Source organism: Astatotilapia calliptera, unplaced genomic scaffold, assembly GCF_900246225.1.
Source record: "Astatotilapia calliptera unplaced genomic scaffold, fAstCal1.2 U_scaffold_2, whole genome shotgun sequence".
NCBI classification, from domain to species: Eukaryota; Metazoa; Chordata; class Actinopteri; order Cichliformes; family Cichlidae; genus Astatotilapia; species Astatotilapia calliptera.
The window spans coordinates 562705-585752 of NW_020535729.1; the positions used below are offsets into that span (position 1 = coordinate 562705).

Here is a 23048-nt window from a genome sequence, read left to right on the forward strand (position 1 = left end):
AGATGATGGATCAATAACTGCAGCTGGATTGTGTTTGTTCTCTCCATCAGATTCCTGTCAACTCACAATCGACACAAACACAGTACACTCAAACCTCCAACTGTCTGACAACAACAGGAAGGTGACACGTGTGAAGGAGGTTCAGTCATATCCTGATCATCCAGACAGATTTGACATACATCCTCAGCTCCTGTGTAGAAATGGTCTGACTGGTCGCTGTTACTGGGAGGTTGAGTGGAGAGGAAGAGCTGACATATCAATAAGTTATAGAAGAATCAGAAGGAAAGGAAATAGTGATGACTGTTTGTTTGGAGGGAATGATCAGTCTTGGTGCCTGATCTGCTCTCATGATGGTCCTCAGTCTGTCTGGCACAACAATAGAGAAACATCCATCTCCTCCTCCTCCTCTGTCTCTAACAGAGTAGCAGTGTATGTGGACTGTCCTGCTGGCACTCTGTCCTTCTACAGAGTCTCCTCTGACACTCTGATCCACCTCCACACCTTCAACACCACATTCACTCAAACTCTTTATCCTGGGTTTTGGTTCTGGACTCCTGGTTCCTCAGTGTCCTTGTGCTGAGTGGAGTGTAAAGAGTGTGTCCTGTTAGAGAAACACTCTGACTGTTGAACAGATAGTTCAGTCTGTACATGTCTGTCTCTTTCACTCACAAACACGTTTTCAGATTCATGGATTCAATCAGTTGATGTTTGAAACTCTTCTAAATGGTTCCTTGTAAACTTCTTTGTGGCAAGAATAAGGCATGGCAGGACCACGGAGTATCATTCGGAGCCATCTTTATTTACATCTCACCACAACACACCCTAACCCCTGAGTCCCCGTGTTTTTAACTAGGCGGGTGTGATTAAGGATGCCGTGCAGGTGCGTCCGCCCTCCCTGCACTGCACCGCAGACCACGCCCCACCACATTCTTCCTCTTCAACCATTTAAAGATGGAAGCTCCCATTATTCCAGGATCCACATGTTGTTTTCTGTCTTTTTTCCACTCAAAGCTTCACAGTGAATCTCAGTATGTTGTGTTTCTCTGAAGCTCAGTTCACAACCAGCTCCTCTGCATTTTCAACAAGTCTGAGCTCATTAAAATGAATCCAAATGTTTGATTTCTCTTTCTTAATGGGATGTTTCCAAACTCTCCACATGCTCTCACTCACTGTTGGAAGCTCATCATGTGAAAATGTTTCAGCCATAGAAGCTGAAAATATTGGCTCAATAGTTTTGAATGCAGTTCTAACCAGTGTGCTGGGTTTTTAAAAATACGTGGCTGCTGCCTGATGTTGGGCCCACAGAGGAAGATGCCTCACTCACTCTTCTTCACTTCCTCCTTAAACATGTGGAAGGAGAGCAAAGTGCCAGACTCTTATTTCTGACAGGAACAGAAGAAACCACAGCAAACTGTTCCAGTTCTTCATCTTCATCACAATCTATTTATTTCTGATGGTGTCTTCAGTCTGAGGGTTTGAAGTTTCCATGTCTGTGTGATGTGTGGTGTGAAGGCTGCTGGTTAAACTGGGACTCACTGTTTAAAGCACTGAGTGCTCATAGAGAGATGCTCCATGAGTCCCAGTACAGACTACAAACATGGTGGAAACTTAGCTTTGATATCCACACACTCTGCACGTCTGTGAGTAACTGTGATGAAGATGTGCAGAGATCTGTGTACAAACAGGAGAAAGACTATAAAGACTCTGGGCTTTGTCGAGAAGGGAAATTATTTTACTGCTATTGTTAAATAATTGTCATTATTACCATTGCATTAATAATATAATCTGGAGTTTATATTGCATTCAGGGGTAGAACAGTGTGTGTCTTTCAGAAAGGCTAAAAGTCACAGGCTGACAGGAAACAGGCTTGCAGAGAGTTTGCAGAACTCTCTGCTTATGCACACAGTTATTATGTTTAGTAGAGGTTCTTGATTAAAACATTTATTTAGTAAAAGTCATATCCATAGTTTCAGTTCGATTATTACATATACGAGAGTGGTTTCTGTCTCTCTGTCTGGTGAGGGGTCAGGAGCTAGTCGCGAGGTGAAACAGGGTGCAATTGTGGTTAGCACACAGACACACACTTAGTTAGAGAATCATTTATAGGTGAAAGTTTAATCATGTTTTGCTGGGGTTGCAACAAGAGCAGTTTGTCGCAGAACTGCTGCGAGCATCCGGCAGTGACAGGAAGCACCTGTTGTGAAGATAGGAGACAATTGTTCTTTTAAACTGTGTCAAAAGTCGTTGTGGTTTTGATTTGATCTATGTATAAAATGTGTCTGTGACGTATGAAGGGGCGTCAGTAAACAAACCCTGATGCTATAAAATATCTGTTCATGCTTTGATTAAGTCGAGGACTACTGGCTGTCTGCGTACAGAGTGTCTTCCCACGCGTGTATTCATTAAAATCATTGTTTGACCAAAGATCCTCTGGACCATGGGTGGTGTGTACTCTCCTTCCTCAACATTGAATCTTAACATTTGGGGGCTTCGTCCGGTGGTTGAGGAGGGAGGATTGGAGGTTTAGATGGAGAAATTTGGTGGTCTCTGAGGTGGTCTGACGGGCAGACATGAATTCCAGTGGTCGAAGTGAGTGGGCATAAGCCGGCTTATCCAAAAGGTAAGGCACTACCTGTTGAATTATTTCCAAAGTGTGCCAAATTGGACATGATAAAATTTAAGTCTACTCACTGAAGTTACTGGTGGATGTCTGTTTTGATTTTGATGAAAAATCTCATGAGTTGAAGCAGTTAGAGTTCTGCTAAGAAGAAATGAAAGCAGTAAAGTCTGCTAAAGCAGTTAGAGTCTGCCAGGAAAAGTTTAAATACTGGGTTGAAGTCCCAAAGAAATTGAGTTAGAGTCTCAAGTAGTTGGTAGGGAATTGGTTATTGTGTTGGTTAGAGTCCAAATTTGGTCATAAGAGTGGACCTGAGCGGTCATTTTGTGAGTTGGAGTCTCCATTTGACCACTAGGTTGCACCTGCCTCAGTTATACACTTGTTTCGGGTGTTGATTGTTGTTTCAAAGTATTATAAATTATTCTAGAACGGCAGTTAGAGTCTGCTAGGAAGTGCAGTTCTCGGAGGTAATGCTCCCTCCCGGCCAAGGACGCTTGGCCCTGACCTATCGGCGAATAGGGTTAGTACGGTTGGCAACCGGGGAGAACTTGGGAACCTCCAAAATAGCTAGGAGTTAGAGTCTCCTTACCGTTTGGAACGGTATCTGCGCTTTTTTGGGCAGCAAAGGTTGGACCTTGGGTGTTGGACACTTTTAAATTGAGTTAGGGATTTTAGAAATGAGGCCAGAAACAGTTAAAGTCTTGATACTGGTTAATTGGTCGCAAAAAACTCAGGGAGTTTATCCGCTGGGCGGTTATTTTAAATTTGTCTAAAATTGTGTAGGCGCTAAAGCTGACAGATCTGACAGTGGTTGTAAATATAAGACGTCGTTGTAATATAGAATAATAACATTTGGTGTGAGAGATCTCTGTGTGTCGAGTCAGTAATGCACTGACTGCCTGCTGCTATTTTTAGATGTGTGTGTGTGAGTGTGAAAATGCAAGGCAAGGCAAGGCAAGGCAAGTTTATTTGTATAGCACAATTGAACAATAAGGTGATTGAAAGTGCTTTACAGAGACATTAGAAACAAGAACAAATAAAAAGCATGATTTAAAATTGATTAAAACAAGCAAATAAACTAACTAACTAACAAACAAACAAACAATCAAAACAGTATATAAAATCAAAACAGATAAAATCAGAACATGCTTAATAATGTGAATTAGTAAGCAGTGAACTGTTTAAGCCACAGTTGGTTTTACAAATACTGCTGCAAACATTGTTGAGTGTGTGTTTAAAATGCCATTCATGTTTATTAAGAGGACTATAAATAAAGTTTTGAGTTGCTGTAGTGGATGTATAGTAATTGACTGAAGTTGGATGTAGATATATAAATATATTGAGTGCACTGTGTATACTTAAGATTAACATATTACTTTCAGTAGTAACTTCTCTCCAGCAATAGTTGCTGGTGTGTTTTATTTTTTCAATTTCTTGTGTGAATGCGGTGACTAGAAGGTTTTGAATGATGAATAAAGGTGTGAGAGGTATTTCTTTGGTGATGTAAAGTAGGATGTTTTAAAGTTTGAAAGTGTTTTTAATTTAAGAGATGCATGAGTGATGTTATAAGAGTTTAGTTTATTTAAAAGGTGTGTGTGAGAGGATTATGAAATCATTGTGTGAATGATGCTACATTTTAGGTCAAAAGTTAGTAGAATTACAGAGGGTTTGTAGATTGTAAATACAAAATAAGTTTGATTAGCCTGGAGAAACAGCAAAGCAGCTTGAGCTGCTCTGAGCAGCTGCGTGCTGTGTGTGTGTAACAGGAAATGGTGTGGGTGACAGGAAGTTTGCATGCCCATATAAGGTGACGAGTGAGCACCCAGAGAGAGAAACAGATGAGTTAAACTCTAGGCAGATAAAGCGAATGGAGGTTTTGAGAAAAGAAATGAAAAGGATATTAATTGTATGTTTTAGTGTGTCAACACAGATTACAGATAAATAAAGGTGGACTTCTCTCAACCTGGAATTTTGAGTACGGCGCCAAAACCACTAGAGTAGCATAATTGGGAGAAAACAGGCCAGATTTTGGCTTAAAATTTTACAGCTTGACCTCGCACTTGTCCCCATCCTGAGAAGAAGCTCAAAGGACAGTTAATCTCCTGATGAAGACCGACAGAACATCGTGGACTTGAGAAGAATTACTAGCAGGCAAAAGACAGTGCAACGGAAACCACACTGACGACACCAGCAGCAGCATGAAAGGAACCACGAGGTGGAAACATGTACTGTAAATTACAGGCTGGGCAGTTGAACAGTGGGATAATGAACGGTGGTAAAGCACTGGACACTGATTGTCAGATTTGTCTTGCTTGGAGTAATCTTGAAAGGGACGAGTGAAAGGATCAACAGACAAGAAGAAACCACGTGATGAACCATGCACGGTGGACAGCAGGCTGGTAAGAACAGTGTGACATGACTGTTTAAAGGCACTGAATGTGGTATTTTGCCAGGCTGGGACTTGATCCAAAAGGAAAATACTGAAGAGAAACAGAGAAGAAACAGACTGTGTTTGCTGGAATTCAAGACAACAAAAGGACACTGAGAGAAGAGGACAGTGACCAGTGAGAGGTGAAGCTGGACGACTTCGACTGTGAGAATACAGGGTGTAATTGGACTGAAAGTGAAGCTTGAACTCATGATGGTTTAGAGATGTCCACCGTCACAAACAAAGAGGTAAACAAGAATAGAAAACACACATACACAAAGTGTTACATGTGAAATTATTTTTGGAAAGAATCAGAAGTGAGATAGTTTTGAATTAAGAAATAAGGGAAAAGATGCATGAATTAAACCTGACTATAACATATAGAGGCAATGAAGAAAGCAGCTTACACTTACTGAACATTAACAAAATACATAGGAAAAGCAATGAAGACCTGCTTACACGTATATACATAACATAAGTTGGGACCTCTGACCAGAGAGAGGGAAAAGGGTAGTTTAAGTACATATGATAATAATGAAAATGTCTCAGTTGTGTTTCTATAGGGGCGAAATAGATCTGGATCAATTTTCCACGTGCAGCGGTCGGAAGAGACCTGTAGGTTAACTTGACTGGACATGCCAAGGCAAGTTTCTGGTTGAATTGTTTACAGCGCCATGTCTCCATAAACCTGACAAGTGGGCCCTAGCTTCTGGCTGAGGAGCAGGAATAAGGTGGGAACTTAAAATTTGGGTTAGCAAATTTGGGAAAGAAACTGACGGCTTAAGTGGAGACTTGTGCAGGAGTCTGACACACTGTAAAAGCAACATATGCAAATTCACACACACAAACAGAAAATGCATTAACCTTATAAAGACAAGACAAGCTCATGGAGTTTAATGCAGAGATAGAGATTAAACCTGGCTAAGAACACAAACATATGCAATGAAGAACAGCTTGCTATTTTGTATGAATGATACAATGGTGTGAATGTTTAATAAAATACATTTGAGTTTGTAATTGAGGAATAGAATAAGCCATATGACGAAGGGAGTTATGAAAACAAAAAAGGGATTAAAGTAGTTTTAAAAAAGAGTGACTTAGGAGTGCTCTCGTACTGAGTGATCAACACTAGTGATCACTGTTGGAAGAAATAAAATGATTTAATGAGTTGGTGATGTTTAAACATATGTTTCTGTTGTTACAGCAACTCATTGAGAGATGACTCAGTATGCAAATTAGTTGGAGTGAGTGGTGACGTAGGAGCTTCCTGTATGTGTGTGACTGGGGAAGTGACTTTCAGGAGAGGAAGCATGGCAGACAAGAGAAGTGCAGATTTGGGTAGGAAATTTATAGTTTAGTGATATGTTGTTGTAAGGGTGTTATGTTTTATGCTGAATTGAAGTATGTTACAGAGCATAAGGGGGGGATTTTTGTGTGCAAATTGTGTGGTTTTAATGAGACTTTCGGTGTATTGAGGAGGTGAAATTATGTGGTGGCAAGACTTGTGTGTTTAAGGTTGTTGTGGTGATGGGTTGATTCTGTCAGTTAGGTTGTTGTCGTTATTTTTGTTTTAATAGAGGGAGTTTTAGGAAACATGGACATGTCTAAAATTGGGCCCATTATTTTGTAACAGTGCACTTAAAGAAAACCTGTCAGGTGATTTTGTTTTGTTTTTATGAGCTAACAATCAGCTCTATTTTTCATTTCTGTTTTAAGCAGGCCTGCAACAGTGAATAACGGCGCTGAAAGTTCTCGGGAAGAGCAAATATAAGGCGGCTTTCCAGATTACAATTGGCTGAGGAGAGCTACCTGTGGGGACGGATCAAGGTCGTAAGTCCCTGTAAAAAGGATTTTATGCGAGTCAATCCAGTCCAAAAGCATAAAGAAATATTTTCCTATGGAAAATAAAAAATGACGGAGCTCATTTTGCTGAGGGTGGAGTATCTGATCGTGCGGGAAGCTCCACTATCAGCAAATACATGGTGTGACTGCATGTGAGTGAATGTGTGACTGAATGTGAGTGAGGATGAATTAATGTGGACAAACAATTTGTTTTTACCAGAGAAAATTTCTGTTTTGTTTTGTTGACTGGGGTTAGATTATGGGATTATAGTATATTGTTGGGAGAATGCCAAATGCTAAAGGGGAAATATTTTTGATGAAATTCAGTTATCATTAATTGAAGTAACACATGACTGATAACTGTTCTGTTTTAAGTTTATTTTTATGACATAGATTGGATCATGAGTGGGGAAACTGAGCATTTTTAAGTTTTGTATAGTATCTTGACACATGAAATGTATCAAGATAAAGGGGGGTTTAGGGTTTAATAATTTAATTGTTTAATAATTTAGGATCATTTTAGGACCTTTTGGGTTTTTGATCAGTTGGATATGGTAAAACTGAAACTGTTATTTTTAAGTTAAGGTTAAAGGATTAAAAGTGAACTGGTCACGATTTGCGAGGCAAGCCGTGTGGAGTTGTAGAAAAGGACCCAAAAGGCGGCAGCTCTGGTGCAGGTGAATATTTATTTACAACGGTGGGCATAAAACAGCACCGGTGGAAAAACAAGAAACCGGAAACCTAAACTGGGTAAGCTAATAACACAAACCAGAAACGAGACGCAGGGAGACCGAGGGGAAACAACACAGACAAACCAGCAACTACCATAACAGAAGACACAACTTAAATACACCCAGAGAACACAGGGAGATTACACACAGGTGGGGAACACAGGTGACACTGATAAACATAACGAGACAGGGCAGGAGTGAATACAACATTACGCATACTGACGAGAGACTGTCAAAGTAAAACAGGAAGTACACAGAGGTTCAGACAGGAGGAGAGAAAGTACGGGGAGAACACAGACATAACAGGCTGGGGGAAACATGGAATAAACACAAAGAGAGACGAGAGCTCATAAATACACAGAGGGGCACAAGGGGGTAAGAGTCACAAAGGGAAAAAAACACTTAGGGAACACCACAATAGGACACCTGAGAAAACCTGGCCTAAATAAGGAGCGAAAATACAAGGAACCAAGAATACTGGGCCAACATGGCCCAGGACCATGACAGAACTGAATCCTGTTTAGAAGATACAATGCTGGTTTTTCAAAGCTGTGAATAAATCTTAGAGGGAAAATTAGTGAGGGTTGAAGGAGTAGAACAGGTTTGATTTTTTGATTTCTAGAAGAAGTGGTTATAATGTAGGCGTACACATACAGATATTACATAGGAGGTATTTTTAGGATAAAGGGGGAGCTTATAAATAGAAATGATTTTTATACATATTGCATTTTGTGCTTTTAAAGGAGTTGTGGCTCAAATTTGTCTCTGGAGGGTCACGAGCCTTTGGCTAGCGCTATGATTAGCCAATCTACTGTGAGGATAATATGAGTTCATGAAGGATTGCACACGCTTACAGACACAGAGTTAAGAAACACACATGACAGTATTGATTCCAGGCAAAAGGCCTTAAATTCATTTAGCTTTTAACTGAACTTAAAAGAAGGACCAAAGAGGAAGGAAAGCATATATTTTGGTTAAGTCTGATAAATTAGAATTAGAAGGTATTGTTACATTAAAGGGAGAAAATGAAATAAAAAGGCTATACCAAAACGGGTTATAACATAGGAAATGTGAGGTTAAAATGAAGTTAACACATAGGAGTTGTTTCAAGGCAGCATTTAGCTATGATGAAATGTATACAGGAGTAATTGCTTATATGCTTAAACTTCATTGATTAAAGTGGTTGTTTTCTTTTAGAGTAGAGGAACTTGCAGCAGCGACAATTTGTGCACAGGATGTTGATGATCAGATAAGGGAAAATAGAGCGAGCAACCGGACGTAAAAGCAGGGCTTAAAGAGTTTTAAAGGGATGAGTAACGTTGAAGAATGTACATAAATATAAGCCAATAAGTTAAGAAGATAATTAGGATTAGGCTTTTGATTAAAGAGTCCCAAATAGGATAAGTTAGGGAGATGCAGGAAAAGGTGTTTTGTTTCTTTTGCAGAAGATCGATCTCGGCGACCACAGGAGGGGCGAGGATCCTGGAGATCTCGAGGCCTGCAGAGAGGGACCGAGAAAACCTAAGCTTACACATGGAGTGTTCTCGAAGGGGAGCTGGTGTTTATTACCGGACCAATTAGATGACATGAGGTTGTCTGATTTGCTGAGTGAGGACACAATGTATTGTGACCTCTGGTGTTCCAGAGGTCATGAGAGGGAGTGTCGAGAAGGGAAATTATTTTACTGCTATTGTTAAATAATTGTCATTATTACCATTGCATTAATAATATAATCTGGAGTTTATATTGCATTCAGGGGTAGAACAGTGTGTCTTTCAGAAAGGCTAAAAGTCACAGGCTGACAGGAAACAGGCTTGCAGAGAGTTTGCAGAACTCTATGCTTATGCACACAGTTATTATGTTTAGTAGAGGTTCTTGATTAAAACATTTATTTAGTAAAAGTCATATCCATAGTTTCAGTTCGATTATTACATATACGAGAGTGGTTTCTGTCTCTCTGTCTGGTGAGGGGTCAGGAGCTAGTCGCGAGGTGAAACAGGGTGCAATTGTGGTTAGCACACAGACACACACTTAGTTAGAGAATCATTTATAGGTGAAAGTTTAATCATGTTTTGCTGGGGTTGCAACAAGAGCAGTTTGTCGCAGAACTGCTGCGAGCATCCGGCAGTGACAGGAAGCACCTGTTGTGAAGATAGGAGACAATTGTTCTTTTAAACTGTGTCAAAAGTCGTTGTGGTTTTGATTTGATCTATGTATAAAATGTGTCTGTGACGTATGAAGGGGCGTCAGTAAACAAACCCTGATGCTATAAAATATCTGTTCATGCTTTGATTAAGTCGAGGACTACTGGCTGTCTGCGTACAGAGTGTCTTCCCACGCGTGTATTCATTAAAATCATTGTTTGACCAAAGATCCTCTGGACCATGGGTGGTGTGTACTCTCCTTCCTCAACTTTGAATCTTAACAGCTTCTAACAGCCTCTGTTAACATATGTGAGGCTGCTTGTTGTTGTTGCCATGGAGCTTTTCACTGTTTGGGTCAGCAGGTCATGTGATCAGGTTTGTTCTGCTGGACGATGGTTCAGTGTCGGGGTTTGTTTGCATTCATCAATAAATATCTAAATAAATCAAAGACTCCAGGTTTGTTCTTTCATCATGTGACCTCTGCTCATCCATCTCTGTGTGTATCAGGATACATTTAGTTCATAATACACAGAAAAATCAGAGTTATTACCTGTAATAAATGTGAAAGTAAAGATTCCTGCAGTGATAACCAGGCAGGACTGAAATACATTCACAGGTGAGGGGAGGAGCAAAAAGAGGGACTTTCACCATTTTACACTAAAGCACTCAACTAATGTTTCTAATATGAAAACAAATAAGCCCACATTAATGTGAGCATTTATTAAATAATAATAATAATGATTTCCTTCTGATCTCATTTCCATAGCAGAGAAAACTGTGGTGTATATTGAGGTGGAGGGTGTGGTCTATGGCTCAGCTGAAAATACGTGAGCCCTGGGTCCCTAGTACCAGGCCATGACAAGTATAACAGAATAGTTTTAGTGTTTTGTTTATTAAAACTCTAGTATGAACTACAAAATGCAGCAACACATTAAAAAAAAACAAAACAAAATGGATGCTGTATCCTGTATCCTAAAAATAATAATGAGAGAGACGGGATTGTTTTCTTTTACACATGCACGTGTAATAAGTTGAAGTAGTCGTATCAAAAACATTAATTCAGTGACTACAAATGACTGTGCTCAATGAAAATGTGAATCCTGCCGGCGGCAGAGTGTAGAAGCAGCAGGTACACCACCTGCCAAAACTGATGTGAAGCACACCAAAATCTGTTTTAGTCGTGGTCATGTGACCTGGGTGTTTTGTTGTGCTTTGTCATCTGCGCTTCGGAAGCTCAACACAATGCCTGCCTCACACTCTGTCAGTAAACAATGTTTTAAATCAATATTTGACTAAATGTAGGAGGTTTTTTTGTTTCACAGATGTGCTGCTGACAACCAAACTCCATTAAAAACTTGCAGATTTAATGCTGAGTTAAATGATTCAGCTTTTATTTTAAAGGAGATGCACTCTCACTAAACATAGTGTAAAATAAAACTTGTACCCCTACGGTGGCCCTGAGAGGCCAAACGGACTGCAACTTCAGAAAACACTTGCAAAAAGAAAAATGCTGCAAAAAGGAAAACGCTGCAAAAAGAAAAACGCTGCACTGCAACTTCAAGAAAAACGCTGCACTGCAAAAAGAAAAATGCTACAAAAAGAAAGACGCTGCACTGCAACTTCAAGAAAAACGCTGCACTGCAAAAAGAAAAACGCTACAAAAAGAAAAACGCTGCAAAAAGAAAAGCGCTGCAAAAGCACACAAAGCACAACGGAAATAGGAAAAAAGACAACGGAAATGTTCCTGGGGAGACAATAACCCGACGGACCGGTTGCACGAACCAAAACATGCTAACCAGTGCGCTAGGATTGGGACACACTTCAAAGAAGTGGAGGAGAGGTAAATGTGTTGTAATCTCATGATTCTAATAATACTACAGATAAATAGGTGGTATTCAGAATACAGTTTTTTTGTTGAAATAAATAGATTACACATCATTATTTTCCTATTTCGTATGTTAGGCTATGCCCTCTCTATTTTTTGTTAATTCCACTCTGGTGGAAACCCAAACAAAACAAGCATTAAGAGGCTCTAATGCCTGTGTCTCAGTTTATATATATATATATATATATATATATATATATATATATATATACAGGCAAGGCATACATGGAACGCCATAAGCAAGTGGCCGGCATAGTGTACAGGAACATCTGTGCCGAGTATAACCTGGAAGTCCCGAGGTCAAAATGGGAGATGCCCCCAAGGGTGGTGGAGAATGACCGAGCTAAGATCCTGTGGGACTTCCAGATACAGACGGACAAAATGGTGGTGGCTAACCAACCGGACATAGTGGTGGTAGACAAACAGAAGAAGACGGCCGTAGTGATCGATGTAGCGGTTCCGAATGACAGCAATATCAGGAAGAAGGAACACGAGAAGAACAAAAGAAAGACGCTGCACTGCAACTTCAAGAAAAACGCTGCACTGCAAAAAGAAAAATGCTACAAAAAGAAAGACGCTGCACTGCAACTTCAAGAAAAACGCTGCACTGCAAAAAGAAAAACGCTACAAAAAGAAAAACGCTGCAAAAAGAAAAGCGCTGCAAAAGCACACAAAGCACAACGGAAATAGGAAAAAAGACAACGGAAATGTTCCTGGGGAGACAATAACCCGACGGACCAGTTGCACGAACCAAAACATGCTAACCAGTGCGCTAGGACTGGGACACACTTCAAAGAAGTGGAGGAGAGGTAAATGTGTTGTAATCTCATGATTCTAATAATACTAGAGATATCTGGAATATACATTCAAAGATAATTCTAACAAAGATAATGTTTAATGTAGCCTTAGAAATGAAGCTTTTTTAAACTCGAGAACAAATACTAATAAGTCAAAGTCATTAAGGAATATTGCAGTTAATGTGTTCAGGTTTTAATTTGGCATTGTGTCTTTATCAGGCAATGTATTGTCCATATTGTGGAATCCAGCTAGTGGGGCAAATTGGATTTTCTTGTGGGTCCTGTGGAACTAACATTCAAGTTTTAGCACCTTTTATAGAGAATGGTAAGCACTTCACTTTCCTAAGTTCTAGTATTTATTGCTCACCTTTTAATTGCTTCATAATGACTTATATACACCACAGTAGCTTCAGTAGTGAGTGTTAAACTTTTTTTTGGGGGGGGGGGGGGGGGGGGGGAGATTATTATTCATGTGCCATTCCAAAGTACTATATTCATTTGCTTATTCTAAGGTTTTTGTATTGTTAAAGACTCTGTATGCAAAGATAAATCAGAATTCCAAAAACGCAAAGGCATGAACTGCTAGGTACTAAGAACTGTATTCTGGTTTAAGCCTGCCACCGGTTCTACAGCATAATTTTAAAAACTAGTTTATGACTTAATAGGGCATATGTACACAGTGACGAAATTCTTCTAACTTCTCTAATTTTGCTCATTTTGAGTTGTCAGCATAGAGGTCTTAATGAGAGTGATAAGTCCTGAATCCTGGTCCATGTTCTTTGAGCTTTTGCTGGCCTTTATTTAAGCACACATCAAGAAGATTAAATACTTGAGTCATGTTTATTGAGACTTGTTTCAGATGTGGTATTTTTTTAAAAAAACTCTTATTAAGTGCATTTGTGGATTCCTGCGGTCGTAATTATCTTTTCATGTTTTCTCTTCAACCTTAGGCCCAGTCTCAGTCACAGACATCATCACTAAGTATTTCTCTGAGGGCCATACATATGAAGTGATCCTGGATTTTCTTGAAAACAAGCATAATATTTGTATGAGTCTGAGAACATTAAAGAGGAGGCTAAAAGATGCTGGAATGACTAGAAGGACTGACTTTACTGCCACTGACATTGTCATTTCCACTGTTACACAAGAACTGAGAGGCTCAGGTCAGCTTCTGGGTTACAGATCCATGTGTCAGACACTGCGACAAAAGTATAATCTGAAAGTTAAAAGAAATGATGTAATGCACATACTCTCAAGACTAGATCCATATGGTGTTAAGCGTCGCTGTAAACGCATGTTTGTTCGAAGAGGATATTTTTCAGAAGGACCAAATCAAGTGTGGCATGTGGATGGTTATGATAAGCTGAAGCCCTTTGGTGTTGCTATTAGTGCATGTGTCGATGGATTTTCAAGGAAAGTTATGTGGCTCAGCTGTGGCAGCTCAAATAATGACCCAGGTATCATTGCAAAATATTATATGGAGTGCTTGTCACGGTTTGGTCAACTTCCAGCATGCCTTCGTACAGACTGTGGCACAGAAAATGGCACAATGGCAGCCATTCATTGTGCTTTAAGATCAGACCATGGAGATGAACTTGCAGGAGCCCACAGTCATATGTATGGTACCTCAACTACAAATCAACGGATTGAAAGTTGGTGGTCTTCGTTCAGAAAGCAAAGGTACATGGCTTTTAAAATATATTCTGAAACTAAAATTGAATGGTTCTGAAGGTGTTTCGTGGTCAGGGATATACTTTTTTTTTTGTGGGTGGGGCTTTATACTCAAATATTCAAATTCAAATCAAATTCAAATTTTATTTGTCACACACACACAACCATACACAGTATGACATGGGGGTGAAATGCTTGTAGCTGTACAATGCTGTACAATATTAAATTACAGTCACAAACAAACAAAGAAAACATAGTCACCTACACATTTTTCTCATGTGATGCACAACTGCTTCAAAAAATATAATAAATGGTTTGGTATACCAGTGACATTTGTTTGTATTAAAACAACACACTAAAAAGGAAAATCCTACTCAGACATTCCACAAAGTCCTAAAAAGGAACTATAAAAAAACAACAAACAAACTGACATTCAACATTTTAATAAATTTTTATAAATCCTAGAGGCAATGGCATCAGTAAAGATTGATGTATTTAAAATTGAGTAAAATTTATTCAAATTTGTGTGCCTACATAGTACCAAACTAACATCTAGATCAAATAGTTTACCTGTAGGGAGTCATATAAATAAAAGAACAAGGGATTCTTCAAATTTGAGAACTGTAATATGAGTAATATAAGAACATTGATCCAACATGACAGAAATTTGTTAGAGGAGGTCATTCGTTTCAGACATTTCTTCGACTTTGTGTGCCAAAAAAAAAATACTGATTTTTTCACTAGTTTTTGGATTTCTGTGTGGTATCTAACAAGTGATAACAGCTTCAGTGTTCATGTAGAAACAAAATAGTACATTTATATGGACAGATCTGTATATTACAACTTTTCTTGAGTTCAACCGCCAAATGCAGGAATAACAGAAGGATTAATCATTTTGTTAAATGTTGTTATTTGTGTGAAGTTGCTTTTTTTTTCCTGCCGTGCATTGATGAAACACTTCAAAACATGTGAATAAGCTTTTCTTTGAACGAAATTGCGCACATTTCAATATTCTTAAGATTACGACTTTTTTTTAAAGAGGACAATTACATTGAATCACTTGTTATTAAATTTTATATGCTTTGTCATTCCACCATTAGAACTCAGTTCTGGATTGAACTCTTCAGTGACCTGAGGGAGAGGCATCTTTTCAACGGCAGTCATGAACATAAATGCCTTCTACGATATGTCTTCCTCAATGTCTTGCAAAAAGAGCTTGACGAGTACAGAGATCTCTGGAACACTCACACCATCCGACCTGTGCGCCAATCTTGTTGTCCATCTGGTAAACCAGAAGCCATGTATCACCTGCCTCATAGGTATGTATTTAGTCCATGGATTTTATTTCATAGTTTTACTAAAATTTTTCTTCCTCAGTATAGTGTATTGTATGTGCAGGATACCTGTCCAGCTTGCTGTTATTAAACCTTTTGTTCATTTATAAAATGGTTCAGGAACAGTCCATCCCTTATGTGCACTCTTTTCTTTCTTGACCTAACCACTTGAGTTAAGTAAGCAGTATGTCATTTAGGTTTAACAATTTGCCCTAACTGTTACTCACAGCAGGTATTACACACACTTTAGCAATTGAATAGTGTGTTTTGTTGTTTTCACCTTTTTGCTGAATAGAAGTTAAAGCTGCCACTTGTGTTTTGCCATTAGTTCTGTTCTCTGACTTCATGCACTTACGTTTTATTTTTATATTTTTTTCCCCAAAAAAAAAAAAAAAAAAGTTAGACAATCATATTTTAACTTTGGATCACATCTTGGCTAAAAATGACAAATGTAGATATGCATAATTAAGATTCTTTAAAATCACAATTTCCAGAACTGACTTTTAATTATAAGATTGACTTTGCGCTTTTGCTGTAACCTTGAAAGATAGTACCTGGAGAAGTGACTGAATTTGACTGACCTGAGGTATGGTGGAAAAGAGTGTGGATTCCAAGTGCCTCAAGAAATCCTGCACCAGTTTGATGACATTCTACCTGCTCAGTACAGTCTATGTGGGGACGACAATCTCCAGGTTCATTTCACAAACTTGGAAAGACAGAGTGAGCTCCCTCGACCAGTCAACTGGACTACTGCAGTTGAAAATTATATAACACTCAAAAATATGACTGGACTTTAGAGGTCAATGTAAAATCATCTGCTAGATGTGAGTACAATTACCACTGACACTAATTGTCACAAACCAACTTTAATGAGTATTGAAAAAAATAGTACCAAAGTTTTTATATAAATAGTTTCACTACCGTCAACTTTTCAGTGTGTACGCTTTCTACCTGAAGAAATCAAAAGACCATACTGTACAAAATAACTTGTTCCTTTTAATTAGGTGTTGTAACAAACACGTTGATTAATTTGGAGATCTGTTTTACAAACAAAGGTTTACAAAAGCATTCAGCGAGACCTGTATTTATGTGGGTTTTTCTTTTTCTAACTCCAAGAACAACTTGCACATCTTACAAAAAAATTTAATCAAACACAAAAGTGTTTGATTAAATAAAGCCTTTTAAATGAATTTATCAGATTTTTTTCCCTGTGTTATTATACTAGCGTGTCTCAGTACATTAGAATACTTCAGAAATGTTTTATTTTGTTACATAGACATATTTCACTGTGTTAAGAAATTGCCAAACTTGTTCAATTGTCCCACTATGATACTATGCTTTTGAAATTCCAAAACCTGATTGAACTTTCTGCGATGCATTAAACTTTATGTGATTTACAGAAATTATTAGAAACAAAAATTTTCAGATTTTAAAATCACAAACTTCAAATGTTTGCTAAAACCATAAATGTGGCTTAAAAGCAAAAGGACTTGGACCTTAGGGAAGCCCAAACCCAGGAGAGTTCTGGATGCCATAATCCATGGCTTCTTGGAAGTCCTCATAACTGTGTAACACTGGGATTTTGATAGTATTTGCACAGACATCTGCTACAGGGAAGCGTGAAGTGGTCTGGAAAAGAAGTTGTGGCTTTGGCTGAATTGCTGCAGGAGGAAGTTCTCTCAGTCCAGTTGCAAACATAAGGATGTCTTCAAGAGACAGACTTCCATTTCTCTCTGAAAATGTAAAGAGAATAAAAGTTATTTCTAATGATAATAAACAGGAAACAGGGGGCATTACACTTTGCTGACATAAATGTACTCATTTCAACATTTTCAACCAAATTTAATACCTTCTACAGAAAGCAGATAGTCTTGCCAGTAGCTTAGTACTCTTGTCTCCTCTTGACGCCTAGAGCTGCCAGGTGGACCAAATTGCACATGGAAGATGTTCTCAAGAAGATCAGCTGTCAGCCTGGTCTCAGTGTAGCACATGAATGAGAAGAAGAGTGAAGGATGCTGTTCCAGGGCGTTTAGAAAATCGAGTGTTGCTAGACCCTTTCTGAAACTAGAAAACAGTCTAATTTTTAATAAAATGTTTAATGTTATTTGTACAAGAAAGCAAAACTTCACATCGGAAACTACTGTGTTAAGAAAGTAACCAACATTCTTATCTAGCTAAGACACTCATCCTGCTACAAAAAAAAAGTCCTCCTGAAAAAGGTCTTGCATTTAGAATATGTTTTTTCCATCCTTTAAATTTCACAGGAATAAAAAAAAAGTAACAATTTATTCTTCTGAAAAGATTTCGTTAAATGGGCACATAATAGTCTGAATTCTATACCTTTGGATGGAAAGATGTTTTCGGTAGATGAAGTACCACTGAATGTAATCCGCTACTACCTTCTTCCTATCCTCCAGTGTCCTCATGAATCGAAAGCATCCTGCTGTCTGGAGCATGCTTGAGTGTTTTTCTGAGATTACTCGGAGCTCACTTAGAGATGTTGCATTCTTTATCTAAAGAGAAAAATATATATTACACACACATACACATGCACAAGTGACATCCTTTGCATGCTGTCTATTAATGTGCGATGTAACACAGTCTTGGATTACACAATCCGTAATCAATTCAGGCATCAGTTAGTTACCAAGATTATGTTAAGTGGTTAATTAAAACTAAAAATTTGCATTTATTGGTGTTTGTCATAATCATAACATCATAAATTTACCTCTAGTAGAGCCTTCTTGATTTCTTCATCTGGTATATCATCAATTGGTGCCTCGAATGTCTTGTCTTTTCCAACAAGGTACATAAAGAAGTTTGGAGATAAACAACATGGCCCTGGACCACCATGAACAATGGAAACTGCAATCATTCTTCCAACGTAGAAATATTCATTTTCATCTGCAGCTAAAGATAAAGACAATTCATTATGATAAAGTAATTTTGACCATGGAAAAAAATGTGAAAAAAATAAATACCTTCACTATGAAATGTGAGATATTTGGCATAGTCTTTTCCTTCGAATATTCTTCTCGTCCTTATGGCTTCCATCAAAAGGGTGAGAAATTCTCGAGTAGGCCCACCTGTGTCTATTGCCTCTTCAGCCAGCCCCACATCATCAGAGAATTTCACCATCATGCCAGAGTTGGGACTATATGAAGACCTTCTGAAGCCTCGGTAGGCACCATCCCAGACATTGGCTCGGTTAATGTTGAATCTGCTACAGGAGGTTTTGTTGATCTTCAGAGCCAGATTTGAGATGACATCTGCAGCCGTCAATCCATCAGGTTCATCACTGTAGAATGAGTCAGTGAAAAGCAACAAAATATTTACACTATTTACACTTTATGTATTTTTTTTTTGTTTAATATCTTTTAAGTAATTTTTCTTGCTTTATCAATTGGCCTTTTTCTGTTAATTAATTTTAAAAAGCAAAATAGTAATCTGAAGAACAATCATCAGCAACCAAATAATTTTAAGAATCTTTTTTTTCTGAATACAATCATCAGCAGAATAACTTCACAGGAAAAGTTAAGCTATGTTTGCTCCTGTAAAAGGTTAGGATCAAAAATAGCAGCAGTACCCAGCACTATTTTTAGTAAAAAAATATTTGATAAATAGGTTAACTGCAAGTCACACACTATGGGTTTATTATACTTATTCGAGATATGAAAGTTACCAGTTTTCCTTTTGCAACTCCTCTCCCTCAGCATCTGAAGAACTGCTGTCAATAACGACAGGTGCATAGATATTGGTATAGATACTGTCAAAGGAGAGTAAAAACAGAAGATTAAAATATATTTTATGTAATAGTAATTCTGGCTCTACATTTGGCTGGGTTGGGTCTGAAGTACTTCACCGTGACTGAATTTGCTCAAGTTATGGATTAGATAGAGAACCTCTATAATTAAAAAACAACAACAACAACAACAAAAAACTGTTTCACTGAGCTTATTACTTTATAATTATTTACAAGATATATCATTTCATATTTTTTAAATTTTAGAATCACAATCTGAATCATAATACTTCATTGATCCCTAGGGGAAATCATGTAATTTTATAACTTAAGACTAACTTGTAACTTGTAGTATGTTCTCCTGATGTGGATGCCATTTGAGATTCTGTACCACACCGAACCTTCAGCATAAACACAAACACAACACAATACCATAACAACTGCAGATGTAATGGCATGCAAATGAAACTTAACAATTAAATATGCAACATTGTTATACAAAAGAGTATTATGTACTTGCACATCAGATGTTTGGGATATTGAAGTTGACCTATAAAATATAGATCAAATGATAAAAAGAAAATGTTATAAAACATAACATGCTTTTGTGGCCATCAAATGCTTACATTAAAGTGTTAAGAACGTTAGATGTTTATATACCTGCCACAGAGGCCAGATCAATGTGCTAGAAGGTAGCCAACTTACCGACGTATAGGCTCTGGTGTACTGCTTTCTGGACTTGACCAAAGCTGTCAGATAAAATCATCAAACACCAAACTCGTTGATTATGGCTGCTCAGATCCTTACCACTATATATACACAACGATAGAATGATATTAGTCTTATATCCAGACATTGAATGCATTTTGCCCGAACTGAGAGCACTAACATCTCGAACTAATGAATCCTTGAGATTTACATACCACTGTGTCAGAGAGGGGTGACGTAACGGGTGGTACCCTAACGACAACTTCATCATCCTCCTCAACTTCTGAAACACTAACATCTGTGGGAACGTATGAAATACTTTGGTTAAAATCTTCAACACAGTAATCACAAGATTCTTTAACAATATGAGTATAAAAAAGAATTAATGGCAATTCTATTTAACTCACATTCTGACAAAAAGTCCTCAAGTGTGCAGACAAATAGTGTAATTCTTTGGTAAGGCTTGCCAACGGCCTCTTTGTAGAGTTCAATCGTAAAGGGTGTGTCAGTTCCTGGAATATTTTTTATTTGAGAGCCATCAGGGTAGAGCAGGATGTATTCTACATCTTTCATATCTTGGTTGAAAGCTTTCAATTTTTTAATGGCAGCACCCAACAGCCTCTCAGATGACCAGCTTGGGTCAACATGTAATGGTAGTGATTTCCCTCTTATGGGTCTCATGCCAGTCCTCTTTTTTTTCATGATCCCAACAGAAATCTAGATTACATTTTAGGAAAAAAAAGTGGTCACATATTAGAAAAGTATTGTCAGACAACAGATTAACATTTAAAAAACTTTGTATTTATACCTTCACTGTTTTCTTTGATTTCTTTTTGGATTTTGAGAACATCCTCCTTTCTGCCTCTTTACCTTCACGGTACTTGAAGAACTGCTGAACAACTGTCTTGGCTGAACAGGAAAAAAGGGTGAAAGACAGAGAGACTCTTTATTGGTCTATCGTTGTTTATAATTCAAAAGCAAACATGAAAAAGTCATTATTCAAAAAACATATGAACATAATGCACAAAAAAATCTACCTCTTCCCCACAGTCACATCCAGCAGAAAAATGTCTATGCTTTCAGAAATGCAGATTTATTAGTCACATGACACCTGATGTCTATAGTTTTCCTTTTTTTTTTTCATTTATGACACTATCTGTAAATTACAAACACCTGAACAAATCTTGCCCTTTTAACTTTTTTCCGTATAGAACGAGTTACAATAGCAGGAAGTTCAGAAAAAAATACCTCTTGAGTGTTCTTGTTCTGTGGAAGCATCTTTAGCTGGTACAAAACTTATGTCTTTTCCACAGGAACAGCAAAATTTTGTCAAGTTCTCAAACTGGAATCCACAGAATGGACAATACATCATAACCTGAAAAACATGAGTTGTATGATTTTAGCAATTAATTTTACAAAACAGTCAAATATATATAAAAACACAAAACACCCAGCACGCCCCTGCGGGCGGTTTATCCTTCAAGCTCGGGTCCTCTACCAGAGGCCTGGGAGCTTGAGGGTCCTGCGCAGTATCTTAGCTGTTCCCAGGACTGCGCTCTTCTGGACAGAGATCTCCGATGTTATTCCCGGGATCTGCTGGAGCCACTCGCCTAGCTTGGGAGTCACCGCACCTAGTGCTCCGATTACCACGGGGACCACCGTTACCTTCACCCTCCACATCCTCTCGAGCTCTTCTCTGAGCCCTTGGTATTTCTCCAGCTTCTCGTGTTCCTTCTTCCTGATATTGCTGTCATTCGGAACCGCTACATCGATCACTACGGCCGTCTTCTTCTGTTTGTTTACCACCACTATGTCCAGTTGGTTAGCCACCACCATTTTGTCCGTCTGTATCTGGAAGTAGTGATGGGACGTTCTGTATCGAGGCTTCGGAGCGTGTGTCGAGTAATGGAGGGGGCGTTTCCGCGAAGCGCGTATCGAGGCTTGCTTCATTTATGGGAGGAGCTGAAAATGATGACGTCCGAAGCCTCGCTGCCCGGCTGTACCACGTGACTGGTTCATGAAGCGGTTCGAACTTTGCCGCAAATAATCATTTTCCATACTGCCAGCATAAATATACACAGTATACTGCCATCACTACAATATACATGTTTTACACACTCCTTTTGTTGTTGACATTTACAGGCTGTGTGCAAAATGCCACACTCTTCAAATTCATGCCAGCTATTATTTTTACGTCCAGTAGGTGTCCTGCTAGAGCAAATGAAGCTTCATGAAGCTTCGCGTTGGGGTGAACCAATTGGATGAAAAGCTCCAGTGCTTCATGGGGCTTCATCTGCCCATCACTATCTGGAAGTCCCACAGGATCTTAGCTCGGTCATTCTCCACCACCCTTGGGGGCATCTCCCATTTTGACCTCGGGACTTCCAGGTTATACTCGGCACAGATGTTCCTGTACACTATGCCGGCCACTTGGTTATGGCGTTCCATGTATGCCTTGCCTGTATATATATACATATATATATTGTTACGGCCCTAGCAGGGCCTCCTCCTGAAGGTGCCTGTGTGGGCGTGTCCCACCACCTCTTCTGCCTGAGGTGCCACCTTTCCCTGTAACACAGCTGACTCACATCAGTAATTAAAAGTATTTAAGCCCAGGGAAAGGTGAGCTCTGGGCCAGAGTGCCATTTTTTGTGGTGTTTGCAGCTAGTGAGCTGTGTGTGTTTTGTGGTGTTTGCAGCTAGTGAGCTGTCTGTGTTTTGTGGTGATTGCAGCTAGTGAGCTGTGTTTGTGGTTTCCAGCTAGTGAGCTGCACTTTCCTTTTGACTTTGCTTTATTGACCAACGCCTGAGTTTTTGTTTGTTTTTCTTAAATGGTGATAGCGGCTTGTCCGTCTCTCTTAGTTGAGCTACTTTAATAAAACTCTTTAATTTAACCCTTTTGCCTCCTTGACTCCTTTTTCTAACCCGGTCACTTTTTGTTACTCTCCCCTCACCGCCTAGACCCCTCAGGGGAACGTAACAAGTGGGGGCTCGTCCGGGATCGTTGAAAAGGGAGTTTTGAGTTAGAATTGGTTTTTGATTATCTTGGGGTTTTTTTTTCGCCTTTAGAGGTTCAACTTCCCAGTTTAGTTAGGTGAGTGTCCAGCTGAGCTTCGTTTTAAGTTCTTCCTTCGGGCACTCTTTTGTTAT

The 23048-nt window shown here is 38.8% G+C and overlaps 2 protein-coding genes across 2 annotated transcripts; one reads left to right on the plus strand and one right to left on the minus strand.

Moving 5' to 3' along the window:
- The first annotated feature begins 12922 nt into the window (after positions 1–12922).
- On the plus strand, positions 12923–16317 carry LOC113017758 (uncharacterized). Its single transcript, XM_026160871.1, has 3 exons — positions 12923–14124; positions 15216–15434; positions 16036–16317. The coding sequence occupies exons 1-3, from the start codon at positions 13493–13495 to the stop codon at positions 16244–16246; spliced, it is 1062 nt and encodes a 353-aa protein (XP_026016656.1). The 5' UTR covers positions 12923–13492; the 3' UTR covers positions 16247–16317.
- A 629-nt stretch (positions 16318–16946) lies between these two features.
- LOC113017737 (G2/M phase-specific E3 ubiquitin-protein ligase-like) lies at positions 16947–21359 on the minus strand. The gene is made up of 13 exons (XM_026160846.1): positions 21148–21359; positions 20708–20808; positions 20307–20616; positions 20115–20197; positions 19897–20000; positions 19708–19741; positions 19531–19592; positions 19132–19215; positions 18536–18747; positions 18178–18359; positions 17790–17962; positions 17299–17513; positions 16947–17182 (listed from the first exon to the last, which is right to left on the minus strand). The coding sequence occupies exons 7-13, from the start codon at positions 19566–19568 to the stop codon at positions 16947–16949; spliced, it is 1140 nt and encodes a 379-aa protein (XP_026016631.1). The 5' UTR covers positions 19569–19592; positions 19708–19741; positions 19897–20000; positions 20115–20197; positions 20307–20616; positions 20708–20808; positions 21148–21359.
- Positions 21360–23048: the final 1689 nt, after the last annotated feature.